Source organism: Macrosteles quadrilineatus, unplaced genomic scaffold (genome assembly GCF_028750875.1).
Source record: "Macrosteles quadrilineatus isolate MER2022 unplaced genomic scaffold, UCM_ALF_1.0 Scaffold_240__1_contigs__length_144371, whole genome shotgun sequence".
Classification (NCBI taxonomy): domain Eukaryota; kingdom Metazoa; phylum Arthropoda; class Insecta; order Hemiptera; family Cicadellidae; genus Macrosteles; species Macrosteles quadrilineatus.
Window position 1 is genome coordinate 90,460 of NW_026542833.1, and position 14,478 is coordinate 104,937.

The 14,478-nt window shown below is 35.5% G+C and overlaps 1 protein-coding gene across 1 annotated transcript in view; it reads right to left on the reverse strand.

Moving 5' to 3' along the window:
- The window catches only part of LOC128982390 (cell division cycle-associated protein 7-like), a 30,908-nt gene extending 17,865 nt beyond the window's left edge, over nucleotides 1-13,043 (reverse strand). Inside the window, exons 1-2 of the mRNA XM_054401349.1 lie at nucleotides 12,909-13,043; nucleotides 1,797-1,917 (exon numbers count right to left, since the gene is read on the reverse strand). Coding sequence (XP_054257324.1) covers nucleotides 1,797-1,871 — 75 coding nt within the window. The 5' untranslated portion in view covers nucleotides 1,872-1,917; nucleotides 12,909-13,043. The remainder of the gene's footprint in view (nucleotides 1-1,796; nucleotides 1,918-12,908) is intronic.
- Between the last annotated feature and the right edge of the window lie 1,435 nt (nucleotides 13,044-14,478).

Genomic DNA, 14,478 nt, shown 5'->3' on the forward strand with positions numbered 1-14,478 from the left:
AGTAGAAACAGGTCCGAGCTATTAAGGAATATAGGTGGTTTTGGTAGAGGTTTGTAAACATAATAGTTGGTATACATACTTTAGGCTATAGACTATATAAGTATGAAGGGGTAACAAAAAAACGTTGATTCTTAAAAACACATGGTATATATAAAGGGTGTTGAAAAAGTCTTAACACACCCAAAAATAAAAGAAATGGCTTAGATAAAATTTTGCAAATTCAACCGATCATTGTATGATGACTTTTATAGCGTTTTGCAACTCAAAATTTTCAAATGTAAAGACCCATTTTGTGACCCCTCATTTTAAAATTCTTGTAAAAAAAAAACAATTGATGTGATTTAAAACTTTTTACGACCATCCTGTAGGCCTACATAATGGCGGCCTAAATGCTTTAAAACGGATTTGAAATAAAAATCTAACAACGTCCATTGCAGATACACAATTTAATCATGTTTTGTTTTAGGTTGTACAGAAGTTGATGTGAATGTGAGTTTTTCTCAACATTTATCTGAACTCTTATTGCCATTATTAGGAATAAAAATGCAAGGTAAAATTACAGTCTATTGTTTGTTTATTGTAGCCCAATTTATGTAGGTAAACATTGTTTTTAACACTAAAAAAGACTCATAAATACTATAACGTAAACTCTAAAGACTAATTTTCAAAGTATGATTATTTTCTACGTCTGTTCAAAGAGATTCAAAAATAACTTTTCTAACAACAATGCATTGTGTTAAAAGTAAGTTACTGTAAATATTTTTGGTAAATCAGCTGTTCTTAATTGTTTTTATTTGATTTTTAAATTAATGTTTGTTTTTTAGTTGAGATTCCAACGAGTTGTTAAATTTGTCTCTAGTTGCCAAATTTTATTCACTATTATTTGTAATCCAGTGTACCACATTCGTTTTTAACATTGCATTAAGTGTTTTAGGCTGCCATTATGTACAGGATAGTTGTAAAAAAATTTAAATCACACCAAACGTCTTCTTTTAACAATACCATTAAAATGAGGGGCCACAACATGGGCCTTCACATTTGAAAATTTTGAGCTTCCCCCTATCTACCCTAAAACGGGGAGGGGGCCAATTTGTTATTTCTTGCAAAAAGCTAGAAAAGTCATAATGCAAGGATATGTTGAAGTTGCAAAATTTTATATTAAGCCGTTTAGTTTATTTTTGGGTGTGTTAAGACTTTTTCAACACCCTGTATTTACAAATTATTCACACTTCAACCTTATCACCTTCAAAGGTGTCAAACTGTTGTCCTTTCATACCTCTTTTCGTGTTTGGAAACATAAAACAAGTCACACGGAATAAGGTCAGGTGAATAAGGTGCGTGGGGTAGCACAACCATTTAATTTTTAACCAACAACGAGCGAACATCGATATCTGTGTGCGCAGGTTTGAAAGAACCAGTCTCCTGTGTGCCACAGATTGGGTCTTTTTTGTCAAACGCTGTTGTGCAATCTTCGTAAAACTTCTAAATAGAAGGTTCTCATCCTGGGGAAACAAACTCTGAGTGAACAATGCCTAGCGTAATAAAAAACAAATACAAATCAGTAGGCTGAGACTGTAACAGCCTATTTTTTGTGTATTGATTCTGTTTAATTTGAATGCAATACAATACAATCATAAGGTATGTCAGCAAACAGTTTAAGTAACAATTTATTTACCAAGAAATAATAAATATTTCAGCAAAAATATGAAATGAAATTAGATTAAATAAAGAACCAATATGAACCAATGTAACATTATATTGCATCTAGCTCTAATTAAGATTATTTTTAAACTTACCATCATTGTATTTTCTTGGATATTTTTCAATCTTAAGAGTTCATATTCTGACAGACTATCTCGATCGGCAGCCATTTTTTTCTTAGCGTCTCTTTGAACTTTTTTTTAATGGAAGGAAGTCCTGAAATAAAAGGTTAAAATATTAAACTTATTAATATTGTTAAAATAAAAATAATATTTACCACTCTTTCTGTTGTTGATCAGTTCATGGTAGGAAAGTTTGATGTTGTAAAATAAGCACGTATGTTAATTTATGCAATGCCTTTTTGCTATAGGAATCCAATCAGTTTCATGTTTCTTGATTATTAAACATCACAATTATAGAGGGGTCTCATGAGCAAGAATTTGTGAAATACATTTTCATCAAATAGTTTACTGGGTGTGCATTAATACTAAACAGTTAAAAAATAAACACTCTACAAGTACTGTACATGAACAGTCTTATGCCAAATGTGTATTTATCAATTGCCTGGAGTAAATCAATTAACGTACAGTAGTCAGGCAAAATTATAAACATAAATAAGATAGAATTGATTATTTAATTTCATAGAACTAAAGAATGAATTTGTATAGAACAGGTAAAGAAATCCATTATATTATTAAAGTGATACATTCCAATTTGTACAAACGCTTAAGGCCTTTTATCAAATAAAAATATAGGTATATGGCACATCAAAATTAAGCTTAGAGTGTGTATATTTGCCGAAAAGTATTGGTATGAACGAATTCTCTTATGGCTCAACCCCCCAGGCCAATTTCCAAAGGGAGTGCCTGACATGCTTCTAAAGTTTAAATGATTTAATTCAATTCATTAAACAGCTGGTCAATGCAATTAGCTGGTGTTTGTTTATTTACTCGAAAAAGATGTCTGTGACGATTTATTTAGATTGAGGAAATATGTGGGTAAGAGGGTTAATTTTGGTAGTACAAGTTTTTTAGAGTTTTGCTCACAGTTTCATTTGCAATTTATGTAGTAAGCTAGGCCTACATGTAAAGAGGCTTGACTAAAATTGAAAAATAATTCTAAAACATCTCATTCATGAAGCATCAATAATATCAAGTAATTTATGTTATTGTTACACTAAGGTATGTAGTCATATTATTTTGGATCTATTGATATAAATAGTAGAGGTTTGAAAGTAAGTAGGTTTACACTTTACTGTAAATCAATTTATCTTTTCAAATTAAATCATAGAGTTCCAGCATTTTTAAACACCACTTATACACTGTAATGGCTGCCTAGGAAGTTTAAACCTCTTATCTAAATATGAAGAAAATAATTTTACTTCACTATGTGGTAAGATTGAGTTTTTATTCTTAAATGAATAATAGATGTGTAACTATTTTATACAGCAGAAGATTATAGGTTAAATTATTAACCTAGTATCACTTTTTTGTTAATAATGAAAATGTAGCCTTAGAACTTGAATGGGTGAGGTTCATAACACCAAGTTTAAATAAAACTAAATACTTTAAAATATGAAATTTCATAACCCCAAGCGTAAAAATTAACAAGTAAAGTGTACCGAGTAAAATTAATACCGAGAGATCATAAGTCCAAGTTTCATAACCCAAGCAAAGTCAGGGCATCATGGCCCTTTCTTACACTTAATAGAATTAGATATAAAACATTATTTACAAAAAAACAATATTTAAATAACAAAAATTATCTTACAAAATGACACACACACTCGGTCAGTAGTTAAACGCAAGCGCTAAATCAGTCCTGGGACGTACCAGCTTTAGGCCATACGCTCGAAGTACAATTTTTTTAATGTGTCCGCCACTACAAACCGGGTACGACTATCATGTATTATTATGGATGGAGGTAGATAGTTCCAAAAACAGCACGCAGTTACAACAAATGACCTGTCATATACTATACTGTACTCTGATGAAGTAGCCTATGTGGTCTGATGACGCAAAGTGAAAGATTAAGTATGTGAACTCCTCAAAGTACCTTCATCTACTAAGCTAAAGTCAATTTCAAAAGTTTGGCAATCAATTAGGCTATGTAAAATTGAAAATGCTTAAGGGTATTTTTACTAACCTCTGATCATTCAACTTGAATATTTTTGATTTAATGAAGAAAGGTGTGATTTGCTTAAAGCATCTTAAATCTTTTACTGATTATGATTTTTTAATCTATTATTTTTATTTAGAAGTTTGTTAATATTTTGCATAGGTTACATACTGTTCATGCTTGATTAGGCCTGCTTTCATGTAATGTATTTTTTCCACATTGTGTGGTTCTTTTTAAGTTCTCAAAAAATTTCTCTGGTTTCTACTTCGCTTGTTGCAGTAATTTGCATTTGCCGACCCTGGTTTTTGATGCTTTGTTTTTTTTAATTGTAAATTGCATATTGCATGACAAGTAGACTACTAAGTTATTGCACTGTACCGGTATATGTTTCATGATCAATAAAGAATCATAATCTGAAACAGCAAGTTTGGTGACACCACAAAGACACAGCAAATCTGCTGCTTAGCTCTCGATAGTAAGCTAGAAGAGAAAAAAAATCAAATACTGGACAGCCCTAATTTCACGCAGTAAACAAAGGCTTGGTCCCAATTTTTGTTACCTACAGCAGCAATTTTACCCAAGTTGTTACTTCTTTATCTTTAAAAAACGGACTGTACCCATTATTTATCGTGAGAATATAATAATAGGCAAATTAAGGTCGTTCTTAGTAAAGTAGAAAATCAGTTAGGCCTCCATTACAGAAAATACTATACAGAAAATCATAGCTGTGTATCTGAGTGACTATAGTGTTCGCCTGGTAATCAAAAGATCGTCGGCTCAATCTTGAGAAATGTTAGAAGATTTTAAATGGTTCCAAACTGGATCAAGCTGTCCTTAATTATTGGCTTTTTAGTAAATGGTAACTTACTGACTAATGAGACAGCCGGTCTTGGTCAGCATCAAAGCTACACAAGGCAACTCACTCCATTCTACACTCATCCCTCGCTCATACTGTATTTGGATTTAAACATGCACCTAAGTAGCGTCTCCATCTCAATTGATAGAGTAAGTTGTTAACTCTTCTTATATGTACCGGTAGGTTAAATCGACTTGTGTTTTGACAAAAGAAAAGGATAACTTGGAGAATGTAGAAATTGAAAAGGCTATAGTTTTCCCCCATAAACTTAACTTGGAATAGAAAATTTTTCTTCTTAATACAACAGCATTTCAAGATATTTTTAAGTACAGTAACTTACAAACTGGAATGGAAATAGATTAACTTAGGCCTACCTATCCCTTCCTGCTCTGCAGGTTGCATGTTTGACACAATTTATCCAGTTCTTAAGGTCGATTCACACAAATCAATTTTGGCACAGTTTAGTCTCAGTCAGTCTTCCGTCACTTTATTTACATGATGTTACAGTCAAAAACGTTTAATTTAGGCCTAAACACAATATTCTATCAAATTCTCATCGTCCCTCTTATTGATTGTTACAAACAGTACTTAAAATATAAACACGATCATTTGAATAAAAAAGCACCTATTAAGTTATCTAACCTCAAACACGTCCGTCAGGCATCCGAACAATCCAAAAATATTGGTAAGAAGCTTTAGAAAATAGAACGCAATAGAAATTCCATAAACTAAAGGTCGATTCACACACATCAGTCACGGCACGTTGCAGTCCAGTCACTTCAGGCACTTTCCAGAGTTAACAAAAATATTCTTTAGGCCTAATGGGTTTTATATAGCGCTATCTACACTCACCTGTTGCAGTTCCGTCAGTAGCTCTGCAGTTCAGATTTCTTTTCAACGATATTTTTGGATTGTTCGGACGCCTGAGGGACGTGTTTGAGGTTGGAAAATAGTACTTTTTTTAATTAAAATGATCAAATTTATAGACATAGACATAGACATGTTTTATTTATGAATTGGGTACAAATTATACAATGTAAATCTCAATCGTCAAATACATTATATGGTCTAGTAGCATTTAAATCAAAACGAAAAATAATTAGTTAAATCTATTTTATTCTAAAGATTTAAACAAATAAGTCAAATAAAAATGCCATGTTGAATGAGATCAAGCAGACAGGAATTCTTCGGTACTGTAAAACTCACCTTCCACCAAATAATTTTTCAGTAGTTTCCTAAAACCATTAGAACCCAACCTTGAACTGCACTGCTTTACTTCTTCAGGAAGCCTATTAAAGAAAAAAGGGCCCGAAAAATTTGCATTCCTTTCAGAAAGGGTCAGACGATGACATGGAGTACGAAGATCTCCTCCATGCCTAGTGGGGTATCTATGACATTGACCAACCGATGGAATATCCTTCAGATGATTTACTGCAGACATTATTGCTCTGTAGATGAATATAGAAGGCAAAGTTAAAATGTTGTTCTCCCGGAAGACTCCTCTGTATGAATGGAGTGGTGGTAAGCAATTGAGGATACGCACTGCCCTTTTTTGTACGGTAAAGACCTTACCACCATGGGAAGAACCACCCCAGACTTCAATACCATAAGTCATGACTGAGAAAAAACAACCATAGTAGACTGCTACTAACATTTCCCAGTCAAGAAGAGGTTGCAACGTCCTAAGTGCATGGCAGATGCGGTTCAACTTGCAACAAAGCTGTGATACATGATTGGACCATGACAACATTTTATCCACAGTTAGACCTAAAAATTTCACAACAGAGCACTCTTCTATCTCGAACTTATTCAACGAGACGGATTCAGGGATCTTATTGAGAGTTAGGAATTGCATGAAAACGGACTTATCGGAGTTTAGTCTAAGATTGTTCAGCGATAACCAACTTAAAAGTGAACTAACTGACTCTTCAACTCGAGATTGCAAATTGGAACATGGACCTCCAAACAGTAAGGGTGTGTCATCCGCATAGAAGATTGATTTAGCTGAATGAAGATGTGCTGATAGATCATTAATATACACGATAAAAAGCAATGGTCCGAGAATACTACCCTGAGGAACCCCGAACTTGCATTCAGCGAGATGCGACCGAAATCCTGAAATCTCAACAAATTGCATTCTATTTGAAAGATACGATCGGAACCAAGCTAGTGGAACTCCTCGAACACCATATTTTTCCAGTTTCTCACAAAGAATATTGTGATTAACTGTATAGAAAGCTTTCGAAAGATCACAGAATACACTCAGGGCTGGTTTGCGCTGTTCAAGGTTGGATAATACATCCTGAACAAACTCAACAATTGCTTGAGTGGTTGAGCGACCCGCTCTGAAGCCATATTGGTTTTGTATGAGAATGTTATTCATGTCTAGATGATTCATTAACCTGGAATACATAACCCTCTCCATTACCTTTGATAAAGTGCAAAGAAGAGCAACCGGCCTATAGTTGTTAACATCGCATTTGTCACCTTTCTTGAAGACCGGGACAATCTTTGCTGTTTTGTAAATATCGGGGAAAATACCTGATGACATGGAAGCATTAAACAGATAAACTAAAGGGTCTAAAATGGATGTGTACATTTGCTTTAAAAGAGAGCTGGATATTTCGTCAGAGCCTGTAGATGTTTTTGATTTAAGCGATTGAATTGCTTGCTCTATCTCTCTGGAAGTAACTGGAGACAAAAACAAAGAATGCATTGGAGGGGTCTGCTGGACAAGATTGACTGCAGTAGACGATTCACCGAATGTAGATCCAACAAAAGAACCTGAGAAATGTTTTGAAAAAAGATTTACTACTTCAGAAGGTGACTGAACCAATGAATCCTGGGATTTTAAGATGGGTAAAGAAGAAGGTTTCAACTCACAGGTCTCTCTACGAACAATATGCCAAAGGGCCTTTTGCATGCAGTCAGCTTTCTCTAATTCACATGAGATATCTGTACGTTTTTCCTGAATCAAAAGCCTCCTGAACAGTTTTTTTCTCTCTTTCAAAAGTGCTTTCAAGGCTGGATCCTTAGTATTTCGGACGAGAATACCCAAATCGACATTACTATTGGCAAAATCTTTCAACTCCTTACTCAATGGTTTTTTGTGTTTCCCCCTTTTTTTCTTAATTTTCTTTAAAGGAAATGATCTATTAAAACATGTTTGGACAATACCATGAAAAAATTTGAATTTACTGTTTACTTCATTGACCTGGTGCAATCTACTCCAATCTACCTGAGACAAAATTTCCTTAAAATTAGAAATATTACGTTTACAGAAGGATCGTTTCTTAACAAATAATTCTGTTGGTTTGCAATTGGTTCTTATTGATACTAGCTGAGAATCATGATCTGATAATGTGTTTATAAATGAACGACATGAAACTATTTCAGTGTTTAAATTGGTAACAACATTGTCAAGGAGGGTTTCACTGGTGTCAGTGATTCTAGTGGCATGATTAACTAATTCACGTAAATTGAAAGATAAGAAGATATTTCTTAGCTTCTCAATACTTGGATTAACAGAATTAAGAAAATCAATATTCCAATCTCCACACAGTACAATTAACATATTATTTTTCAATAGATGATGAATTATCTTTTCAAATTAGTTAATAAATTCTTGTTCATTATTGTGTGGAGGTCTGTACAAACAAACAATTAAAAAATTCAAGTCATCATTAAAAACAATACTATTTACAATTTTAATATTTACAACGCAAAACTCGAAGGAATTGGCTTTACATAGCTTCTGAACCATGTTATTTCTATAATTTGACACTTTAAGACTAAACATACTATGGTTGTTATAGTAGATACAAACACCACCACCCAAACCTGAACCTCGACAAAATTTAGAGACACAAGTAAAATTAGGAACAATAAGAGGCTCGTCCTCATGCAGCCAGTGTTCCGAGAGACACAGTATGTCTGGAGGCTGGCTCCAGGAGGCGCAAAGCTCATCTATTTTGTGTCGTGCACTTCTTATGTTGAGATGGTAAATACAAAAATCAGTTGACGTTAATTTGTCGGGTTCAAGTCTGAGTCGAGTGCCCTTTCTAAAAAATCATTTTCAAACGGAGATTTTGCAATTGCTGGTAACGGTGGGAAGTCATCATTGGAAGAGAATGTGGACTCTCTGAAGGAACTATTGATGTTAGGGGTCTGGCTTTCTCTGAATGGCTCTGCTGATGATGGGGAGGAAGGTGAAGGCTGTGGTGAAGTTTGAGATGTCACATCAGGGTAAGGTTCAATAAGAGAGGTTGTGTTGAATAAGGCGTCTACGGCAGTAGGGGCACTTCTCTCAGCAGATGGACCACCTCTTTCAGCTTCACACATCCTGGAAGGTGTAACAAGACCATCAGTTACAACCGGAGCTGGGGTAGATGACTGACTCTTGGCTCGCCTGATGAACTTGGTGATGTGACTAGCTAAACTCTGTTTACCACGCCGGCTGTAGTGGAGTCCATGTCTTGTAAAATCCTGTCTCTTAAGGATGGTGTTTACATCATGATAAAACAGTTTGAGGTTTCCAGTATAGTTTTTTATTGCATTTGCTAGAGTGTGGTTACTGAAGTATATGCTGTTATTGAGTGAGGAGTCATCGTGACGATAAGGCACACTGTTGATGAGGATGTTGGTTTTGAGTTTAAGTGAAAGGAGTGATCGTATTCCCTGTGAAATAGTAAGCTGGGATGGTTCTTTGTAATGCAGATCGTTTGTACCAGCCAAAATAATGATAAAGTCGTCTTCATTAAAATCCTTAACCATGCCCAGGCCGTCATGAATCATATGCTTCAGTTTGGCGCCTGATTTTGCATATACAAACACTTCATAGTCCTTCTCTAACTCCCCCAGGTAATTAGCAAACTCTTTTCCTTGGCTGTAAGCCAGTATTGTAATTCTCTTCCTTCTAGTTACAGAACTTACAGTGGGATGAGCCTCAAATGTTACTGGCACCGATTCAGGTGTTGCCGGTCTGTGGACCTGAGCTTGGACTTGAACCAGGTGACCACGAGATTCAGATGTCGAGGATTCAGATGCAAGAGCCGCAAACCTGTTGTTTACAATAGTCGAGGTTAATTGATCCGGAGTTTTACTTGGTTTAAAGGATTTTTTAGGTGTGATGAATTTTCTGTCTTTAGATAAGGTCGAAGATGGCAACTTGTTTTTTTCTTTTTCTTGTAGACGAAGATTATCAGATTGAATTAAATTTATTATTGCGTTTTTGTTTTTGATTTCTTCTTTCAGTTGACACAGAGACGCCTCCATCTTCTCTACCTGAAGTTTTAACTGCTTAATTTCTTGCTCAACGTTTTCTTCATAACATAAAGAGTTCTCAAAATTTTCTTTCCTTTTAAGCTTTTCACTTTCTAGAAGTCGTGTTAGTAGCTTATTTTTTTCCGAGAGCTGAGAAAGATTTTCTTTTAGATCAATATTTACAGTCGTTGAAGCATCTAATTTATTAAGGACTCCAGTAATGTCAGGTATCAGGTCGACAATAGCATCACTGCTATATTTATCTGAAATTGCAGAGAGTGTCCCTCGAAGATTAACAGCAAAGTCGATTACTTCATCGTTAACTAGTTGTTCTTTTAAATTGCTGAGGTCTTTCTTCGCTTCACGCAATAAATTTCCACGTCCTCGGCGCGTCAAAGGTCCAGTCATTTTCTTAGCTCCTTCGAACTGCTATCGGGCTGTGTGCAGTACAGTTGTGTGTTGCGGGACTGCCTGTCTGTATTTGCAGGTGCAACGGTGATCATACACTGAGTTTCAGCGATTGCTGAGAGATGTCGTGAGCGTGTACTTATGGCGTGTTGCAAGCTTTCACAATATTTACCGCAGATTCCCTTGAGCTGCAAACCTGACTCTCTAATGCGCATGCGCGGATTTCGAATTTGAACTCAACGGCAATCTTGCTACAATAATATTGAAATCCTGTCTAACCTATCATAACGGTCAGAATTATTGCTCATTGATATTATTAATGTCTATTGAGAAAATAAGATTTAGCTAATGTATATCAAGATCTAAAAATAAGTAGCTAATACAGATCGTTGTTTACTCACTAAACTCGTCGTTTAATAGAAAAATAACTAAAAATTCCTTCAGCACATTAACTAGCAGGGACTAACATCGGTAGGTCAGGCCTACCACCCCTGTATATTTTAAGTAATGTTTGTAACAATCAACAAGACAAACGTGACAATCTTATAGAATATATTGTGATTTAATTAAACATTTTTGACTGTAACAACACTGTAAATAAAGGGACGGAAGAGTGACTGCAATCAAATGACTGAAGAGTTTGACAGAGAAATTGCGGATGCAACTGTGACTGGACTGTAACGGAACTGTGACTGGACTGATATCTGTGAATCGACCTTTAAAGAATAAATTTGTTGACTGTGACGTGACTGATTTGACTGTACTGTGGCATGCCGGAACCGATATGTGTGAATCGACTTGTATGCCTATGCTGGCCAAAAAGTACCTACTTAGCCTTTGTAAATAACTTAAGGTACCGGTAGCCTAACAATAAGGTTTTGTACACTTGACATCAGCATAGAATCTACGGCATAGATATTGACCAATATTGATGTGACAAAGTTCTAATTGCGTACGACGACAATAAATCATTTCATTTCATTTAATTTGACGATATGAGAATCACATTAAATAAGAAGATTCAGATAGGCTAAGAGCATTTATATCGGGTACAGTTCCTTAACTGGGCTAGGTCCTATGCTAATATCAATTAAAACTATCGAATCTAACCCTCCCAGTGTTACTTGACGAAAATTCGACAAGCAGCACACTTTGTGTAGTGTTACTTGTCGATTTTTCGACACGCAGACATCGTTTACGGCGAAGGCTCTATGACTGACTGAATCGGATTGAACTGGATCGAGTTAGGTATCGTTCTTTCCGTAATATTCTAAGCTTTCTCCAGAGGTCTGTCTCTAAGCGCTATTCATTTTAGTTCCGAAAATATTGTAGCAGACAGCTGACGTGCGTGTATTTGTAAACAGCTAGGTTCCCCCGGACCGATGACTGATGTGTTTTATTACGTTTATCATTGTTTTAGTGTTAAAAATCAAAAGTAGTGATATACGTGGTGCATTATAAGAAGATTTAAGTGGTTTTGAAGTGCTGGTTGATGATCCTGAAGAAGTAGGTAGTGATATTGATGTAAATTATCAGCCAGATTCCTAGCTATGGTTAGGCTATGCATTCTTAGCTAAACGCTATGTACTGAAATCAGTTTTTTGCCCATAACTTATTTATTTGCAAATCTACTTCCTTATATTACTATATATTTGTAATCCTCATAAAATTTAGAACAAAGTGGCTATTTTCAAATATTTATAGGCCTATAATTTATACAATTTCATTGAGCGCAAACTTTTTTTTTTTTTGGAAAATTTTCGAAATTATATTTTTTTTACCTAAAAATTTTTTTTTTGAAAAAATTTTCCTTATGTTTTATATATAATATTGAAGCCCATGATTTTCCAAACAAAATGGTATATAGAACATTAGAATTAACATTGTTTTAAGCTTCTCAGATCCGTTTTAATAAAACCTTGCAAAGGGGCCAAAAATAGGTGGACATTAAGGCCTAAACTATGGACACTTGAAGGGTTAAAATATTGATTAATAATCAATATTTTGGCTACAGTTTCTTAACTGGGCTATGCTAATATTGATTGAAACTATCGATTCGATTAGTAAACCTTCATGCGATTTTTTCACCATCAGCAAGTTTGTTTGGTTAGGTTAGGTTATGATAGTTTTATTTTAAAATAGATATATTTAAAAATATCGATTATTAATCAATATTTTCAATTCGATAGTTTCAATCAATATTAGCATAGCCCAGTTAAGAAACTGTACCCGATATTTTTAAATATATCTAGGCCTATTATAAAATTAAACTATCATAACCTAACCTAACCAACCAAATTTGCTGATCGTGAAAAATCGCATGAAGGTTTACTAATCGAACCGATAGTTTCAATTGATATTAGCATAGTCCAGCTAAGAAACTGTACCCTTCCATGATTGTAGCTAAACCTTCTGTACAGTGTAGTCCTACTGTACTTCGAATTTGAATAGTAAAGACTACAGAGGAGACGACAAACCCTTGGCTGTCAAACTGTAAAATTTCCGACCAAGAAAAAAAATAGTTTTATCGGTAAACTCTTAATACAATTTGTGCAGTACTTACCAATTATTAGGATACTGAAATAAGGTAATCAACTTAACTTGTGTGACAACGAAACGAAAAGATTGAGAGAAAATAAATTGCTTAGCAGCCTTGGCTAGACTAACGCCATCACCAAGCCAGTCTTGACAGTTGACATTCACAATTCACATCACATCACATCTCAACTCAACCAACACTCAACGAACAGTTCATCATCACATCTAGTCGCCTCGCCAATAGGTGCGCTGGTGGTTGGCGCGCTTTGACGTTCGCAACAGTTCGTCTAACTGCCGCTAGGTATCTCCTCCTGGGGACCGCGCCGAACTTGGACAACGACACACGCGGACAACGTTAAAGTTGGACAGATTAAGTTTCCAGGGTTGTCGTTTGCGTGTAACGTTACCCTTGGACACATTTGAATGTGTCCAGATTCGTCGTGTCGTGCAGCGCCACCCCTGGACAACTTATAAATGTGTCCAGGTTCGTCGTTTGCGTGCAACGTTAAGCTTGGACACATTTGAATGTGTCCAAGGGTAACGTTGCACGCAAACGACAACCCTGGACAACTTAAAAACTTGTCCAGGTTCGTCGTTTGCATGCAACGTTAAACTTGGACACATTTGAATGTGTCCAGATTCGTCGTGTCGTGCAACGCCACCCCTGGACAACTTATAAATGTGTCCAGGTTCGTCGTTTGCGTGCAACGTTAAGCTTGGACACATTTGAATGTGTCCAGTTTCGTCATGTCGTGCAACGACGAATCTGGACATTTGTCTTAAGTCTCTTGTTTTGGGACCTGACTGTACATTCTACCTGTCAAAGTCCATTGTTTGGGATTTCGACCAAGGCCCCACTAGAAAAACACGCCATGCTGAAGGTTCATGACGTCACACTAGTGGATAGATTCACTGCAATATCCCCTATGTTTTAGGTAATAAAGCTGGCTGTTTTCAGATTTTACGGTTACATTTTCGTACAACTATCCACCACTGTGACGTAGTGTTGCACATAGTCGGTATTTTTGCATACATAAAAGTAAACGAATATTTTCTGTTCCCTACGGACGGAAAAACTAACACTTGCTCGGAAAACAACACATGTGTGTAGTATAAGTCTACTTTTTAATCGGTGAATAGCAAGACAACTAAATCGCTGAACGTTAATATTTCGTGCTTGGTGACTGGCGCATGTCTGGAACCGCCTTTAGGATAAAGAAAATGCATCCCTCAGGCTTTTGTTTTGCGTTGTCCATGTTTGTCGCCAATCTTTCAGATCAGTTGAACTATACTTTTTCTGTTTTCATAGCTTAGTATTATTTTTAATTTTCCGGATATTATGGATTAAATATGAATGAAATAATCATGACAGTATTAATAAGATTACATATACGTCTAACGTTGCCAATCGTAATATAGTTTCGGGCTACTATTTCAAAATATCTGTTTGGTTTTCAAGCCTCTTCATCTTACTAATATTATAAATGTGAAAGTTTAGATGTATGGATGTATGGATGGATGTATGTTTGTGACAAGTGAACGCAAAAAATACTGGTCGGATCGGGCTGAAATTCGGCATGATGATAGCTCATATT